Here is a 17,106-nt window from a genome sequence, read left to right on the forward strand (position 1 = left end):
ATTTGTTGAGTTTTAAAATTTTTTGTCAACCGGTCAACCCGAGACCCGAAAACTTTGCTTGGTTTCACCCCGGATTGGGTTTTAAAACATTGATAAAGAGTCCTTTGAAGATGTTTTTAAAAGGATTTTTGTTATTTGATCATTTATCAAGTGTATGTCTTTAACCCCTTGTGCTATTAATAAACCAAAACTACTCAATGACCTACTTCAATCTATTCAAAAGAAAAAAAAAAAAAAAAAAGGGGAAAATAAAATCTCGTCTCTAATGTTTGGCTTAAGTAAATTTTGACCTATAATTTTTTAGTAACATTTTGGTCCTTGCCAGTTGTCAGACTCAGTCACCTTTTGGTCCATGTAAATAGCAAACCTCACTACCTCAGGGACGAAATTGTCACTTAGACCAAACCTTAGGGACCACCTTTTAGCATTATACAGAACTAAATTACTTGAACTAAACCTCAGGGACGAAATCCTTATCAAAAACACTTTCTCTCTGATTTTCCCTTAGCCGTAGAAGTTTACGACTGGTATGCTTATGACCATCTAATCCAGCGGACCACGAGTTGTTGGTCCCACATAAAATGGACGGTTCTGATAACATATTATTCATCACCTACTGTAGGTACAATTTCCCACAGCTTTTAAAAGGCCTTAGCTTCCTGCCCTGCAAGAATCTCCTCCATTTACAACCCACCACGTTTTTTTGTTAAACCATTTTCATTTTCTGAGTTTTTCTCTTTAAAGAAAATGTCTGGAAACAGTGGTGTGACAACTCCAACAATGCAAGAACAAGATTCAACAGAACAAGAACCACCGTCAACTCCACAGACAGACGCGGTTGCTTCCTCCCCTGCAAGAAACTCCTCCATTAACAACAACCCACCACGTTCCAGCCCTTATTGCCTCTCTGTGCAACTAAGAGAAGAGACCCATGCCCTAATAGCTGAGATTTTGGAACAAGCAAAGAATGAAATCTTCAAGGCGTTTGATCTTGGCATTTCCTCTGAGAAAAAGAAAGAAAATGCACAAGAACAAGAAGAAGCTGAGATTCTGGAAAAAGCAAAGAATGAAATCTACAAGGCGTTTGGTCTTGTCACTTCCTCACAAGAACAAGAAGAAGATCAGACTAATATTCCTCCGAATCATGAAGCAGACAAGCCATCTCCAAGAAACCTTCAACTGACACCCGAAATGAGCTCTGGTTCAATGTCCAGTCCTTCTCATCCTAGAAAAAGGCGCTTGAAGTTCTTTGAAGATGATGATGGTGCCCAAGGAAAAAATAAAATGATAGAAGTGACTGTCCCTGGAGCAGAAGATGAACAGCCATTTCTTGATTTATCGGTGTATCCATTCTTGGGGGAGGCATTGAAGCTTATAGGGTTTGTCAACGAATCCATTCCTAATGTGATTGAAAGCTCAAGGTTGAAGGAGTTGGAGGACAAATGGATCAACTTGTGGGAGGAACAGATGCAGCTTTCTTTGAAGCTAAGTGAATTAATCTTGGAGCTGAGGAAGCCGTTCAGTACTGAAGCAATTAACCCATCTTCTCCTAAACCAAAAGGGTCTACTGGTTAGTTGGGAATTATTCTTTCATGATCTTTCTTTCTTTACAGTAATGTACAAATTAGGGCTCATCTCTGTGATTTGTTTGGTTGAGATTCACATTGATACTTGGTAGTTCAGTTTGGCCAAAGAAACCAATAAATTTGCTGATTGTTTTCGAAGTTGTGTACAAAAAGAATGGTGCAAATGATCTCAATGAGAATATATTATATGTTTGATCTCAAACTTATTTTCGAGTTTTTCTTTTATATTTTTATGGGTGTTTTTCTTTTGGGCTTAAATCTCTGATTCCTATTTAATTAGGTCAATTTCCTATAAAACAAAGTCGTGACCCTGTTTCAGCTTTATCATAAACATGGTGACAATCTCAAAGGCATATCATAAATATTTGTATATATGGCGTACCAAATGGCTAAGATTCTGAAATAGTAAAGACAATTTCACAATATTCAGCAATAACATTCCCCTCAAACTGTCAAATGTTGTAATTTTTACACGACAGAAGGCACATATGGTATCGCATCCGAGTAACATGTACTGCTCGCATCCGAGTAACATGTACTGCTCAGGCAAATACTACATGGAATTTTTAAGAAGTAAAGGCGTCAATAATGGTTGTGTGGAGAGGGTCACTCAAGTGAGTAGCCCAGTTGTTGAGAGGGCCTTTTCCAGTAACAGCAGCTTGAACTGCAAAGCCAAGGAATGCAACCATGGCAAGACGGGCGTGCTTGATCTCTGCCAATTGAAGTGTGGCTTTCTTTTCAGGATCTGCGGCCAAACCCAGGGGATCAAAAAACTTCCCTCCTGGGTAAAGCCTCTTCTCGGGATCAAGCTCCGCGTTCCTCTGAAACTCAATGTAGCCAATCACCAAAACCTCAATCCATATCAATGTTGTTATGGAGAAGGGCAGTGGTTGACCAAGGTACGACGAACCTTCAACTAGTTCTACCTGAAATATCACCAATTTGAAATTCAATTACTCTCTATTAATTACACCATAGAAAATCTAATAAACACCAGTTACGTACCTTGCCGGCATCTTGCCAAGTGACACCTGTGAGCCACTCGACGGTAAGGGCACCAAGAGTGGCCAACATGGCCCATCGTCCATGAATGAGCTCGCACTCACGGAACCTCTGCAGCCCAAACACTTCAGTGTACGGCTGGAACGGCGTCGACTTCACTTCAGCGCTCTCGAAACGGGTCCCAATAATGTCACCAGCCTGGTTTTTCGCCAAGTTCTGGTCCAATGAATCCAATTCAAACTGTAAGTACTCCGCGGGCTTCCCAAGCCCGAAGGGGTCAAATCCATAGTCACCCACCAAACTCCCGTCTAGCCATTCCGGAGCCTTGGCTCCAGGGTACCACAGTGGACGGTCAATGGTAGGTTTCGAGATCTTCTTGGGACGGGACTTCTTGGGACCGAAACCAAACCGAGCAAGGACCCGACCCGAGTTAGAGGACACGTCGGGGAGGCGGGTTCCCATAAAAGAAGATGTAGCAGCTGCTGCTGTTGTGGAGGCCATGGCTTGTGGCTAATGCACCCTGTGTGTAGATTGTAGAGGGAGAGTTGAGAGTTGAGGCTTATGAGTGTAGAGTGAGATGATACTTTGGTTGAGTTATAAGTGGAAACTGGATAGTCCAGTTAAGCTTTTTGTCTAAGTTTTGATATTTTATCCTTGTTGGTGAGTTGTTGGCCGTTGGATTGAATAGCATATCCATCTGACGAATCGTAAGGAATCGGCCTTATCTTTCCTTATCTAATTGTAAGAATTGGTGGGGCCTGCGTTTTTAGTCCGGCTGAAAGGTTGTGGCTGTTGTTGCCGGGACTAGAAAATCTTTCTGATCTTCATGGGGGATTTATTAAAATCACCTTCAGTTTAACGGGATTAAATTATTTGAGTGTCGGAAGATGCCACCTGTGCTGTGAGAGTGAGGCTCTTTCTTTCTAAATCAAGCATTAATTTTAGAACCGGATGTGTTTATTCACTTTATTATGCCTACGCTACCTTCAAATTTAGAGCATATAATCATTTTTTCGCTAAAGAAAATATCTTTTATCTTTCATAACTGGCATATATTAAAAGTGTTATTATCGAATTTTTAATTGATTAAAGATATTTCATTTTTTTTTTGTTTTATAACATTTCAGTTAAATTTGTGGTATGATATTTTGATAAAAAGAAATATCCTAAGTAACTTTCGGTATTCAATTTATATAGCTGTTTGTTTCTAGATTTTTTTTTCTTAAATATAATTAATTAAAATTATAGTAAACAATATGTTTCCACCAAAGGTTTGGTGAAATGACAAGTTTCCACCTCTCCTTTCAAAAATTATAGATTCCGACATTTAAAATAGTATAAAATCATTTAATATAATACTCAAAGGGTAATATAGTCATTTACCATATTGAGGTCGGTGGAGGGTTGGCTCGGGCAATTTCACAAACACCTGGTGTGCACAAATGAGCAGAAAAAAGTTGAGTTGCTGACGATAGGAAAATCGGCCAAAAAGGACACCTAAATAGCATAAAAACACTCAAAGAATCTATCATTCCAAAGAGACTACCAATTCACTCAATCAACTCCAAAAAAACTTCAATTTCAACCCAAACTCACTCAGGGTAATGCTACATTTACACCATCCATTACATCATTTTCATTACACCATGACCATTTTACTAATAATTGTTTTATTATAATATTAAAAATTTGTGTGGATGTGGCATATGCCACATCATGGTGTAATGGGTGGTATAAATATAGCATTACTCACTCACAAAATCTAGTAAGAAACCCTAGGAAAGGTCACCAACAATTGGAGAGGTAACTCAATCAGGACTGTTGAAACTTTTGAAGAGGAGAGGGCAATGAGTCTATGGGTGGTGAGAGATTGGATTTTGGTGGTCGAGTTTGGTAAAGAATCGAGGGACGGCTTTGCAAGCCACAAATCGGTCAAAATCTGATGATTGGCATGGTCAGTGTGGGTGGGGTAAGAGGAGTTTTGGTGTGTGAGGCACGGGGAAGAGGATGGTGGTAGTGGAGAAAGTTGTCGTCACCCCAAAATGGTGGAAAAAGTAGGTGACGATGTTTGCTAACGTGCGTCGCCTCCTGCTAAAATGCGCCCTCTATTAATTTGGGGTTTAAAAAAGTAATTTATTAATTTGAGGCTAAAAATCGCTAATGGTGTTGGTTTAAGGGTGAGAATTTAGAATTTATAAAACTAGAGGTGGACACTTGCCATTTCACCAAACCTTGGGTGGGAACACATTTTTTAGTAGGGCAACTAAGGCAAATGGTCAATGGGCCTCATGTAATTGAAGGGCCAAATTGTCCTAGTAGGTAAGATATGGGCCTCAAGGTTGGATAAACTCAAACCCGAATGGGCCACCCTAGACTCTAGAAGAGTCGGTCAAGCTTCAAAAAGTTAAACGTCAAATATAATAAAAACGTATCCACGTGTCTTCTTCTAAAACATGACATAAAATCTCNTATTCAATTTATATAGCTGTTTGTTTCTAGATTTTTTTTTCTTAAATATAATTAATTAAAATTATAGTAAACAATATGTTTCCACCAAAGGTTTGGTGAAATGACAAGTTTCCACCTCTCCTTTCAAAAATTATAGATTCCGACATTTAAAATAGTATAAAATCATTTAATATAATACTCAAAGGGTAATATAGTCATTTACCATATTGAGGTCGGTGGAGGGTTGGCTCGGGCAATTTCACAAACACCTGGTGTGCACAAATGAGCAGAAAAAAGTTGAGTTGCTGACGATAGGAAAATCGGCCAAAAAGGACACCTAAATAGCATAAAAACACTCAAAGAATCTATCATTCCAAAGAGACTACCAATTCACTCAATCAACTCCAAAAAAACTTCAATTTCAACCCAAACTCACTCAGGGTAATGCTACATTTACACCATCCATTACATCATTTTCATTACACCATGACCATTTTACTAATAATTGTTTTATTATAATATTAAAAATTTGTGTGGATGTGGCATATGCCACATCATGGTGTAATGGGTGGTATAAATATAGCATTACTCACTCACAAAATCTAGTAAGAAACCCTAGGAAAGGTCACCAACAATTGGAGAGGTAACTCAATCAGGACTGTTGAAACTTTTGAAGAGGAGAGGGCAATGAGTCTATGGGTGGTGAGAGATTGGATTTTGGTGGTCGAGTTTGGTAAAGAATCGAGGGACGGCTTTGCAAGCCACAAATCGGTCAAAATCTGATGATTGGCATGGTCAGTGTGGGTGGGGTAAGAGGAGTTTTGGTGTGTGAGGCACGGGGAAGAGGATGGTGGTAGTGGAGAAAGTTGTCGTCACCCCAAAATGGTGGAAAAAGTAGGTGACGATGTTTGCTAACGTGCGTCGCCTCCTGCTAAAATGCGCCCTCTATTAATTTGGGGTTTAAAAAAGTAATTTATTAATTTGAGGCTAAAAATCGCTAATGGTGTTGGTTTAAGGGTGAGAATTTAGAATTTATAAAACTAGAGGTGGACACTTGCCATTTCACCAAACCTTGGGTGGGAACACATTTTTTAGTAGGGCAACTAAGGCAAATGGTCAATGGGCCTCATGTAATTGAAGGGCCAAATTGTCCTAGTAGGTAAGATATGGGCCTCAAGGTTGGATAAACTCAAACCCGAATGGGCCACCCTAGACTCTAGAAGAGTCGGTCAAGCTTCAAAAAGTTAAACGTCAAATATAATAAAAACGTATCCACGTGTCTTCTTCTAAAACATGACATAAAATCTCCCTTATCGTTGCACGTACAAGATAATTTGGCGGTAAAATCATCACCACCGTTCGGTCACTCTACAAGTCCTTGATCGTAAATAGATATAAAAAAAACGTAGAATCTGTTTCACTTTTTAGTTTGCCCTAATTAAATGCAATTAATTAGTAATTATTATTATCGCCGTTTACAGCATTAGACAAATAGTAAACCTCTTGTAGCCGGTAAACACATTGACTCCTGTGGCGGCAAACACCTGATGTTTACTGGCTAGTCCGGTCACTTTTCTGGCTCTTTATTTTCTCTCTGACCTCAGCTTTATAGTTTATACTCGCTTCGGTTCTCTGTTTCTCTACAGACGATCACTGTTCGGTTATTTTTGTTCTGAGGTAAATTTGATTTTCTAGATCTACTTTATTTTTTCTGTTTGTTTCATCGTTCCTTTTTCTTTTCTTTTCTTTTTTTAATTTTATGTTAATTGAAAATTGCTATGCTCTGTTTTTTCAGTAATTAAATTGTAATTAAGTTTGCTTTTTCATCGTCTGAACTATCATTATTTTTGTATATAAATTGATTATAGTTCATTGTGGATTATGCAGAATGTTTAGTTTTAATTTATTATTTTGTAGTTTATTGTAGTCATCACTAGTTTTTAATCAATTTTATATAAAAATCACAATAAATTTTGATTTTGTATAAATTTTGGATGTTTATTCTCTTTATTTTACATAATTAAGTTGCGTATTTTTTAATAATAATAATAATAATATGTGGAGTTAATTTTTGTACCGTTTGAGTCTCTGTTCCCACAGGGCACGCATTATGATCATGTGTTGACAAAAAATTATTGGACTTATAGCTTTAACTGCTTGAGCTAATCTTTTCTCTTAAAGGTGTTGTGTGAATATATGACAAAGTGACGCAACGGATTGTATGACTCATTTTGATTTAAGCTTTTGGTTTGTACAGAACAATGAAGGGCGGCAAGGGTAAGGGTGCGACATCGAAGGAAGCTTTGAAGCCTGTTGATGACCGGTTAGTCGACTTCTTGGATTCAGTTTTGAGTTTCCTGTTCTACAATTGTTATAGGTGTGGCATAGGCCAGTTTTGAAGTCAAATTCGCAAATCTAGATTGAATATAGTTTAGGGGATTCTCAGGTTATCCAAAAGAAGAAAAAATATATACTCTTCGTCCTATGTTCTTACAGTTATATAGGATTTTTGCTCTTTATCTCTGACCAAAAAGCCAAATTCTTGTTGTAGTTTCATGCTGATTATGTAAATGGCTGTTGATTTCTGGTTTCTTATGCTTGATGTTTTCTTATACAGCAATTACATAAATGCTATTGTGATGGATCTAATATATCTCCATTGTTTTCAGAAAGGTTGGAAAGAGGAAGGCTGCTGCTAAGGTTGATAAGAGTAGTGCACTGAAAGCTAAGAAGGCAAAGAAGGACCCAAATAAACCAAAGAGGCCTGCTAGTGCTTTCTTTGTTTTCCTGTATGTCTCTCACTTTGCTGTTGGTTTGAGAGGCAGAAATAACATGTGTGGTAGTTTTGATTATCAATTAATGCCATTCTGATGATACAGTGAGGAGTTCAGGAAAACCTTCAAGAAAGACAATCCTCATGTGACTGCTGTGTCAGCTGTAAGCGTTTAGTTATATTTGAATAAATATGAAATGAGATTAAATTTTAGTTCTTTGTGATGAGGCAATCTATATGGATTAAGGAGTTGATTCATGTACTTAAATTCTGTGTTTAAAGGTTGGGAAAGCTGCAGGAGAGAAGTGGAAATCAATGTCTCCTGATGTAAGTATTTACCGTTGAGAATTGTCAGATGACATGAGTCACAGGGCTTGTTTGGCTGAATTTGATTCTTAAACATTAAAGAGTTTGTTTCTGTGTTCTGAAATTAACTTGCTTCTGTGAAGAAAAGGTATTTGTACTGTATATTACTGATATATATGTTCACCTAATTGGAAGGAAAAAGCTCCATATGAAGCCAAAGCAGCAAAAGGGAAGGTTGAATATGGAAAGCTTATGAATGCTTACAATAAGAAACAGGTGAATGACTTGCAGCGATCCTTTTCCACTTTGTGATGCTTTTGGGTGGTCTATCATGTGATTGACTTTCCTCGTTTTATATTAACAGGAAGACATAGCTGATGATGGTGATGAGGAGTCTGACAAGTCAAAGTCTGAAGTGCATGATGAAGAGGAGGATGAGGCCAATGGGGAGGTAGTGCATTTTTTTTTTAAAGTTCTAGTCAATGGATTGATTAAACAATTAGTCATAATTTACAGATTTAATTGTTAATTACTGTTGCATTGTCATAGTTTTGGGTTCAGATGTTGTTTTATGTCCTCGAGGTTGTTGAATGGGTAAAATATCAATCGGAAAGATAGGTGTGGCAGCTTTTTTCTTATTTTTGTGTGGCTCGTTGTTATTGGGAGTGTGAAACTTTAAGGTGTCTGGGTAGTGACTACTGCTTTCGACAATTGTTAGTGACTACTGCTTTCGATATGTTCACAATTGTGAGATCAAAATATAGAAGTTCCGTGAGGTGGAAAGGAAAGAATATTTGCAAATACTTTTATCTTTCCGACTCAATATACAGAAATATGTATGACTTATATAACCTTCTTACCTGTTCTCATTCTAGAAATTGCCATCACCACGTTTTTCTTGCAGAAAAAGCATCAATCGGTGGAGGAAGAAGAAGAGGAAGAGGTGGAAGAAGAAGAAGAGGAAGATGATGAAGATGAAGATGATTGAAATGGGATGATAATGACTTGGACATATAATGGTTGAATTTTTGTCGTGTTAATATTCTCTTAGGCTAGACCTGCTGGCTTTTTTGAAAGAGGAAAATATTATCCTTATCGTGCTGTCATATGGTTTTTGTAACTTGTATGAAGATTCAGCATGAATTATCCTCTTTTATACATAGTAGTTCTTGATTCCCTGCCGACCTTTGCCTTCGATTCAACACCTCGAATCGAGGTGCTTCAGTTTTCACTATGTCTTATAGAAAAATTGAATAGTCAGTTTTGCTGTGAATAGGAGGTCCATTATGTCGCAACAGAGAATTCAATCATGCCAAAAGAAGAAGATAGGTGAGTCATGAAATGCTCACAAATTAAATTTGACTATATTATAATGTAATCCAATGAACAAAACATGATCCAGAGGCATCATGTTGAAGCAAGCCAACAGCAATCAACAAATGTTTACAGTTTCTAAATCACCTACAGAGGAAATGGGAATCATGAATTATGTACAACCAACCAGATGATATCATGTTATATACAATTTTTCGCTTTAAAGAAGCCCTCACCGGCAGCGAGGATCATAAGAAACAAGCATTGGATCTGGAGTAATGAGAGGCAACTTATCAATGTACATAAAAAGTCGCTTCAAATTCTGCCTTGAGATGGAGGCCAAATCAACAATCTCATTCTTGCTGGTGTAGATCCAGAGGTCACCTGAATCCACTCTCCTGAGACTGTCGCGGCAAAACGGGCATGAATGAGACCGTCCTCGCCTAGATAGCCGGCAAAAAATATTGCGAAATTTTAGTATCACGCAAGAGAAGGGAAACCACAAACACAAAGCATAGAATCTCAAGAGCTTACCAATTGCGATAACACTTCATACACATTGAATGATTGCAAGTGGGCAAAACGATTTTAGTTTGTATCTCCATGCAAATACCGCATTCTTCTTCTCTCTCTATATCAATTTCAGAGAACTTTCCCTTGTCCATCTCATCTTTCTTTCTGTATGACGCGCAAATTTCTTTCTGTTTCCGGTCGTCGACATCAGTAATTCCTCTTTGAAGTTGTAATAAAGAGGGAAATATCACCCCTGTATATGAACATTCAAAATGATTGCCAAACAACAGAGAATTTTCCCTCAAGGATGCAGAATATGGATAAAATGCAATAGAGAAAAAAACCACATAGTTGCAAGAATCTCGCTGAAAATATTAAGTGACCTCCCCTAAAGTTTACTCACCATAAAATTCTCTTATAGTAGCTTTCCTTTCATGAATAGACATGGTGGTCTTTCCATCCACATATGCCTACACAGGACACCATTATTCATCACTTCCTTGAGAAAAGGATTAGCGTTAACTTCTACAATTATATATGATATATCCTAGAGACTTGACAAGGAACTTTAGATGTTGGAAATGAAGTAACAGAAACTGTAAAGAATGTTACATTCTTATTGAAGAGACCGAAATCACCTTATATATTAATATTCTAAGCAATCCAAGTGCACCAGCCAGGCGACAATCAGTCCACTGGACAAGAAAAAGAAAAGCATGAGCTGCTGGACTATAGGATAATCTCATTTGAAGGCAGGCACCGTCGTATTCTCTTGTGTAGTCAGAAGCCCTGTATCACAACAAATTTTATACAAGTTAACAAGGTCTATCAGAGATTTAGTTCCTCTCAGCTTTCATCACCCAAATTATTCTCTCCTTTATCTATGATGAATCTTGTAGATGCAACACCTCCTACCCTTCATGTTCAGGATAGGAACAAATAATTGGAACAAAGTGATCATAAATGCACAGAAAGGGTTTTAGGCGTTCAATTATATCGAGTCGGTGTAATGGGTAAGCAAGTCCTGGTATTATTGCCTGGGATCAGGGAACCTGGGCAGTTTACAACATACCGAATGTGCCACATGTTAATGTCAACTGATTGCCCCTCGGAACAGGGTTCATAAAATCAAACTGCAGCTGGAGCTACATGAGCATAAGTTGAATTTTAACAGCCAAAAGTAGACATAACCACAAAACAAATTGCAGTACTATTGTTGCTAGTCGGTTTTCTCTACATCCTTTAAGCAACTACCATCAATCTGATCGAAAAATATGCATTTTCTCGAGCAAATGCTTCTAGGAATGAGTCAACAAAATTACAAAATTCTTCAAAAAGTAAATTGTAACACAAAATGGTCATAAAAACAATGGTGGAGGTCACAAAGTAGAATTAAGCAAAACAAAACGCTAAAATCCAAATAGAATATGTTGATCTAATAAATCCCCTGGAACCAAACAAGCTTCTAGAACTCCACACTACAACAAGTGAGCCAGTTAGAGTCTGTAGAAGTGAATGCGCATGAAAAAAAAAATGCAAACGGGATTAAAAAGAGAAAAAATCAATCAAAAGCAGCCAAAAATTGCTCTAAACTGTGAAGAAGCACAATGAAAATACGATCAACCTACAAAATTTAACTGGCCAGTGAATAGAATTCTGCAGCACAGGTAAACACTCGGATGGCTAAAATGCAAAATTCATGCAGAAACTAACAAAAAAGTCCATAGAAAAGACAGAAAAAACTTGCAAAAAAAAAAAAAAAAATAATAATAATAATTAAAAAAAAAATTAGAAAAACCCCGCATATCCGATCAAACTCCACCAGGAAAAACTCTTATCCAGAAACAAGATCAGTATTTCTTCCAAAAATTCCAAAACTCAGTAAAATTCGGGTAATATCAGATGAAGAAAAACAAAGAATTGTCAATACCAGAATATTCAACAGAAAATAAACAACTCCAAAGATAAAAAAAAAAATAATAATAAATAAATAAAGAGAGAGATCTTTACAGGGTATTGGCAAACTGAATATCAGCTTCAAGAGCCTTGAGTGAGTCCTTAAACGATTTCCTCATCTCTTTCCTCTAACAAATTCCCATCAAAATAAAAACCAAATTCAACAATAACCCATTACACTCTCACCTTAGAAAAACCAACTCTTCAATTCATAGTTCTCAAAGCCAGAAGCTTTTTTGTAAGAAACAATTTTGTTTTCACTTTAAAAAAGAAAAAGTGGTTAACGAAGAAGAGCTCCCTGGGTTTTCACTTAGAGCACACGTAATAGTAGTACCTGACTCTGTACTGTATCTCTCTACCAAAAAAAAAAAAAGAAAAAAAGAAAAAAACATCTTGAACACCTACACCTAAAACAACTAACTCTTCTACTTCAATTCAATTACTTGCATGCCCTTCCTTCGTGCTCATTGGCTCACCGGTTCGTTGTACGGAAGATTCAGTGCCTCGGCCAGTGAGATTAAATTATAGGATATGATTATTGTTGATTCATTGATCACAACGACGCGTGGCGAACAGTTGCTTGTGGGCCGTCCGTTTCGTGTTTGTTTATGAAGCTTCTAGCGCGACGTGTTTTAATTGGTAGGAATATTGGACCCCACAGGTGGGACCCAGATGGGATTATATAAATTCAAATTGTGCAACCTTGTAATCAGATCAATTAATACAAGATTCATTCTTTAATCTTGTCATTATAAGTACCTAATTGTTTAATTAAATTAATTAATTAATAATTAGAATATGGATAAGTCAAATTTTCTAATTTTTTTATAACTGAGTCAAATACTTCAGATCATATAATATATATAATACTACGTATATAATATTTCTCGTACAATATAATATGATAAAAAATAATTAAATTATTTTAAATTAAAAATAAATCTACTCAATCATGTTTTGTTACATTATATAATATAAGAAATGATGTATGAAAATATTGTACATGTGCGGCTCATAATGAAACTAAAATTTTGCATTAAATGACTAAATAATCATCGATCACGTTTGCTGTGCAATTTCAATTGAAAGAAGTCCGAATGGTCTGGAGAATATAAAAGGACATTTATTATATGAAAAAGATTTAACTACATATTCTAGAAAATAATTATTTTATGGAAGATTCAAGGAGACATTTGTAAATATAATTAAATAGATATTTGGTACAACCGGTGAATTAAAAGTTAATAAAAGAAAGTGTAATTTTGATAATCAAAATTAATGCTGAAAGAATTGACGGTTGGTTCGGCCATTATTATAATAAATATGGAGGGCAAACGCCATGTTCCCACCCAATGATCAGCAAAATGACAAGTTTTCACCTGGTTTCGTATATTTCAAATTCCCACCCTTAAAGTAGTATAAAATTGTTGAATGTAACTATTAAAAGGTAAAACGATCATTCCAAATCCCATATCTCATTCGATCAGAATCACAACTGATGACCCAAACACACCTATGCGACTATCGCTTCAATTCAAATCAAACCAAAATCCAATGAAATCAGAGCCAAAACAATTAAGAAAAACAACCCAAACACAACAGTAGGCAGTGTTGTCATGGATGTCGATCGACGAGTTGTCAGGATGTGGGGTTATTGGGGTTTTGAAGAGGAGGTGCCACTGATGCCAAGGATGGCGGCAAGAAGAGTTTTGGTTGCCAAAATCGCTTGAAATTCAACTGAGAAATCCAAAACCCTAACGTAACAGTAGCTGACGATCGATTTGACGAGCCAAGCAGGAACCTTAGGGGTCTTGGTCAATGAAGGGTAGGGATGCCAATGGTGGGGTCTGGGAAAGCCAACAGAGATAGGAACAATCCAAATCAGTCCTAGGTTGTGGACTATGCGATCGAGAAATTCACAGAAAAATAGGGCAAATTTGGCTATGAAACTAGTCAGACAAGCTAAGGGGTAAAGGAATTGGTGGTGGCAATGGCTAGGTGGTGGTGGCACTAGCAACTGTTGAGTGGTTGGAAATGAGGAAAGGGAGATGAAGAAGAAGAAGATGGAAGGATAATTTGGTAATAACATTATAGCACCCTTTGCATTTGTATCAAAATCCACAATGACTAATAGTGTTACTTTAAGGTTGAGAACATATGAAACCAAGGATAAAAACTTGCCATTTCGCTAATCTTTGGGTGGCGGGAACATGTCGTTTGCTCTAAATATGGATGAGTGAAGTTAATCAAAATTAAGTTGAAATTGATATTGACAAAACTCATACGAAAACTGTCATCAGTCATTATAGGGTATATTTCCAGTCACAATCTCATTACTATTCCATTAATTAATTATATTATATTAATACAATTTATTATTATATATTATAACCAGATCATTAAAATAACCAACCCATCTATGACAATTAAGTAATAATTATCTGATAATTAAGTAATCAGTTTTAAGAAAGTTTCAACTCTAATTATTAAATCAAAAGTTTCTTGATCTATAAATAAATTAAAAGTTAGATTAAGAAGGTAATACTCATGCTAATTGAATAAGACAATGACCTGTTAAACTCTAATTAAGGATGCCAGAATATGAAGTATTCTATCCGAGCACAATATTTGTAGTGTGAGAAGCAACCTTTTGCTTACAGGATTTAATTTCTACTAATAAAAATTTCAGCCACATACACAACAAAACACCAATTTAATACCTGATTGTGCCAAGGATAAAAGATAAAAGCTTGGAGTATTTGCCATTGCCAGAACAGATTCAACCTTCTTCTACTTCTTTCTTGCACAATTCAATTTGATGCCAACATTCTGAAAAAGATTGGTAGGCCTTCAGGAATTGGTTCAGCAATATACATGTACAAGTCCCACAAGAGACCTTAAAAATCATGATCAAGAAGTTTTCCTAAGTCTATTATAGAGTTACATCTCCAAGTCCAACCACTTTTTTTTTTTTTTTCATAAATAGATTTTCCCACAATTCAAGCATGCCAATGGGCACTCCTTGCTCGCCCAGAAATTCCTTGTAGCATTCACCCAGATTTTTTTAACTGCGTTGTAAACGGTCTTGGAGCAGTTAAAACCTTGTAGACGAATTCTTCAAGTAGTGTCTTAAACTGCTACCCACAACCCAGATGTGTCTTCCTGGCAGATCACTGAAACAATGAACTACAAAAATCTACATGCTAAATTAAACCCTTCCAGATATCAAAATTCACTTCAACATTAAGCTCCTAGCAAGTTTTCCTTCAAAGTTGCTTTCCTGAGTTGGTAGGTTCTTTGACGTTTTTTCAATGAAATGATAAAGACTCAACAGATATATGCAAGTACCGAAAAGTTTCATTCACCATAGCGTCTCCACCTTTGCTGGAAGGATTGCAATGCCTCTAAAAAGTCAGCTTCTCCAAAATCAGGCCACAGTGATTGTGTAAAGAATAATTCGGTATAGGCTAACTGCCATAACATGAAGTTACTAATTCTAAGCTCACCACTGGTTCGTATAAGTAGATCAGGGTAGGGAAAGTCAGTACAGTTTGTTTCCAGCTCCTGTTCAATTAAAGACTCGTTGACATCATTAAGTTCAATAATACCATCCTTGACCTTCATAGCTATCCTTTGGCAAGCTTGAACAAGGTCATACCGCCCACTATAGCTAACTGCTACAATAAGTTGGAATTGGGAATTGTTCTTAGTACTCTCCTCCACATTGATTATTAATTCTTCTAAGGACTTTGGGAGCTTAGAGATATCTCCAATTACAGATATTCGGATGTTCTCCCTGATATAAGCCAACAAAAAATTTGGAATTATGTATTACCTCCAATGACCTCTTCTTAAAGGCAGCCAAAAACTCAATAGTGGAAGATACCTTCATTTGCACAATTTTAGGACAATATGATTTAAAAGTTATGATGCTGCTAAAAACAATAAAATAATCATAAAGAATAATCTTGAATTTTGGAACAGGGCATATAGAAGCTTCCTATTCCCAGCAAAAGTGACAGCCCAGAGCAGATTACCAAGTAATCTTTCATAAAAGAGAAGGTTTAAGCCTGACAAAAACACCAGGACATTTCTTTTACCTCGTCGATAACACATAAGCTGACAGCTACTTCATGGTAAGAAAGAATTGAACAAAGTCTAAGGATTAGATAATGTGCATTAAGAATTCCAGCTATAACATACATCTGAAAAACGATTATGTAACAGTTTAACTTATGATATGAATAAAAGCTGATGCCCAAATTATTATCTAAAATCTATTCTCAGAATCTACATTTGCACAAATTTAAGATGGAGTCTTGCGAAAGCATCAACAACAATTAGAAAATCTAATTTATGCCACCAAAATTTCTAACCATTCTAGCAGATAGATATCAGCTTTTAGTTTCAATTTAAAAGCTTTGAATACTAAATAATAATTATAGTTTCGTAAAGTTTACCTCAAAGAGCTCCCCATTTCATCCTTCACTCCCCCTTCAAACAAGCTCATCAAAAACTCAACTTCCACCTGTAAAAGATGCACAAAATCTAAATGACAATGAATTCATTTTAAATGAGATATTAATTAATTAAAAAAAAAAAAAAAAAGAGGTAAAAACAGACATTAGGACGAAACCAATTATCAGTAGAGAAAGCGAAAACAGTTAGAACACGAATTCCCCATTTGCAACAGAGTTCAATAAGCGTTTTAAGGGACTTGACACCGGCCTCATAACCTGACCCCACAGGTAGGTCTCTCAAGCGGGCCCACCGTCGGTTCCCATCCATGATCACCGCCACGTGTCTCGGCATACACTCCCTCCGTATGCCCGGAGGCAGCGAATCATTCTCTAACGATGGAGCTTCATTAATACATTTCAATTCTTCTTCTTCTTCTTCCTCGGGGACGAGTAAATGTTGTTGCTGTTTGGGGGCGGCACAGGGACATAGAGAGTGTTTAATGAGGAGCGTTGAAGAAGGAGGTGACAAGTTTGAGGTCGATCTTAATCTGTGGTTTGGCACGTGCGGTACTGTATAAAGTGTTATGGTGCTGTGTGGAGGAAGAGAGAGAGACGAGAAACGCAGAGAGAAAACCATAGTTAGGGTTTTTACCATTGACAACTGACACCGAGAGTCGTTGACTGCATTTTCAACTGTTCACTTTACTTATATGCTATTTAAGAAATTTGCCGCCAGACGGCGTTTCAA

At 36.8% G+C, this 17,106-nt stretch overlaps 4 protein-coding genes across 7 annotated transcripts; 1 reads left to right on the top strand and 3 right to left on the bottom strand.

Annotated features, from left to right (window-relative positions):
- Nucleotides 1-1,972: 1,972 nt before the first annotated feature.
- Nucleotides 1,973-3,176, bottom strand: LOC116111846 (chlorophyll a-b binding protein CP29.2, chloroplastic-like). The gene is made up of 2 exons (XM_031398014.1): nt 2,592-3,176; nt 1,973-2,512 (listed from the first exon to the last, which is right to left on the bottom strand). Exons 1-2 carry the CDS (start codon nt 3,087-3,089, stop codon nt 2,153-2,155), a joined length of 858 nt encoding a protein of 285 aa, XP_031253874.1. The 5' UTR covers nt 3,090-3,176; the 3' UTR covers nt 1,973-2,152.
- Nucleotides 3,177-6,506: 3,330 nt separating this feature from the next.
- LOC116111857 (high mobility group B protein 1-like) lies at nt 6,507-9,299 on the top strand. Its single transcript, XM_031398022.1, has 8 exons — nt 6,507-6,713; nt 7,294-7,359; nt 7,706-7,825; nt 7,916-7,973; nt 8,092-8,136; nt 8,311-8,391; nt 8,480-8,566; nt 9,020-9,299. The coding sequence occupies exons 2-8, from the start codon at nt 7,298-7,300 to the stop codon at nt 9,101-9,103; spliced, it is 537 nt and encodes a 178-aa protein (XP_031253882.1). The 5' UTR covers nt 6,507-6,713; nt 7,294-7,297; the 3' UTR covers nt 9,104-9,299.
- Nucleotides 9,300-9,457: 158 nt separating this feature from the next.
- On the bottom strand, nt 9,458-12,225 carry LOC116111891 (E3 ubiquitin-protein ligase AIRP2). Its single transcript, XM_031398053.1, has 5 exons — nt 11,953-12,225; nt 10,581-10,731; nt 10,346-10,412; nt 9,964-10,195; nt 9,458-9,872 (listed from the first exon to the last, which is right to left on the bottom strand). Exons 1-5 carry the CDS (start codon nt 12,015-12,017, stop codon nt 9,662-9,664), a joined length of 726 nt encoding a protein of 241 aa, XP_031253913.1. The 5' UTR covers nt 12,018-12,225; the 3' UTR covers nt 9,458-9,661.
- A 2,232-nt stretch (nt 12,226-14,457) lies between these two features.
- LOC116111801 (dehydrodolichyl diphosphate synthase 2-like) lies at nt 14,458-17,100 on the bottom strand. Of its 4 annotated transcripts, XM_031397973.1 has the most exons (5): nt 16,522-17,100; nt 16,359-16,426; nt 15,405-15,694; nt 15,247-15,302; nt 14,458-14,727 (listed from the first exon to the last, which is right to left on the bottom strand). In XM_031397973.1, the coding sequence occupies exons 1-4, from the start codon at nt 17,011-17,013 to the stop codon at nt 15,256-15,258; spliced, it is 897 nt and encodes a 298-aa protein (XP_031253833.1). In that variant the 5' UTR covers nt 17,014-17,100; the 3' UTR covers nt 14,458-14,727; nt 15,247-15,255. The 4 variants fall into 4 exon arrangements, with proteins under 4 accessions (XP_031253833.1, XP_031253825.1, XP_031253819.1 ...); XM_031397965.1 differs by having other exon boundaries at nt 14,458-15,302; XM_031397959.1 differs by having other exon boundaries at nt 15,247-15,694.
- Between the last annotated feature and the right edge of the window lie 6 nt (nt 17,101-17,106).

The sequence above is a fragment of the Pistacia vera genome, unplaced genomic scaffold (genome assembly GCF_008641045.1).
Source record: "Pistacia vera cultivar Batoury unplaced genomic scaffold, PisVer_v2 Contig1193, whole genome shotgun sequence".
In the NCBI taxonomy this organism is placed as follows: domain Eukaryota; kingdom Viridiplantae; phylum Streptophyta; class Magnoliopsida; order Sapindales; family Anacardiaceae; genus Pistacia; species Pistacia vera.

What these genes read in the sequence shown, in the direction of transcription:
- LOC116111846 (XM_031398014.1), bottom strand. Translation starts at nt 3,089, where the DNA reads ATGGCCTCCACAACAGCAGCAGCTGCTACATCTTCTTTTATGGGAACC. An exon ending in CTTGGCAAGATGCCGGCAAG is followed by an intron (nt 2,513 to 2,591) that starts GTACGTAACTGG and finishes GTGATATTTCAG; the next exon opens with GTAGAACTAGTTGAAGGTTC.
- LOC116111857 (XM_031398022.1), top strand. Translation starts at nt 7,298, where the DNA reads ATGAAGGGCGGCAAGGGTAAGGGTGCGACATCGAAGGAAGCTTTGAAG. An exon ending in TTGAAGCCTGTTGATGACCG is followed by an intron (nt 7,360 to 7,705) that starts GTTAGTCGACTT and finishes CATTGTTTTCAG; the next exon opens with AAAGGTTGGAAAGAGGAAGG. An exon ending in GGAAATCAATGTCTCCTGAT is followed by an intron (nt 8,137 to 8,310) that starts GTAAGTATTTAC and finishes CCTAATTGGAAG; the next exon opens with GAAAAAGCTCCATATGAAGC.
- LOC116111891 (XM_031398053.1), bottom strand. Translation starts at nt 12,017, where the DNA reads ATGAGGAAATCGTTTAAGGACTCACTCAAGGCTCTTGAAGCTGATATT. An exon ending in TACTATAAGAGAATTTTATG is followed by an intron (nt 10,196 to 10,345) that starts GTGAGTAAACTT and finishes GTTCATATACAG; the next exon opens with GGGTGATATTTCCCTCTTTA. An exon ending in ATGAAGTGTTATCGCAATTG is followed by an intron (nt 9,873 to 9,963) that starts GTAAGCTCTTGA and finishes CCGGCTATCTAG; the next exon opens with GCGAGGACGGTCTCATTCAT.
- LOC116111801 (XM_031397959.1), bottom strand. Translation starts at nt 17,013, where the DNA reads ATGGTAAAAACCCTAACTATGGTTTTCTCTCTGCGTTTCTCGTCTCTC. An exon ending in ATAATTGGTTTCGTCCTAAT is followed by an intron (nt 16,427 to 16,521) that starts GTCTGTTTTTAC and finishes CATCTTTTACAG; the next exon opens with GTGGAAGTTGAGTTTTTGAT. An exon ending in GAAATGGGGAGCTCTTTGAG is followed by an intron (nt 15,695 to 16,358) that starts GTAAACTTTACG and finishes GGCTTATATCAG; the next exon opens with GGAGAACATCCGAATATCTG.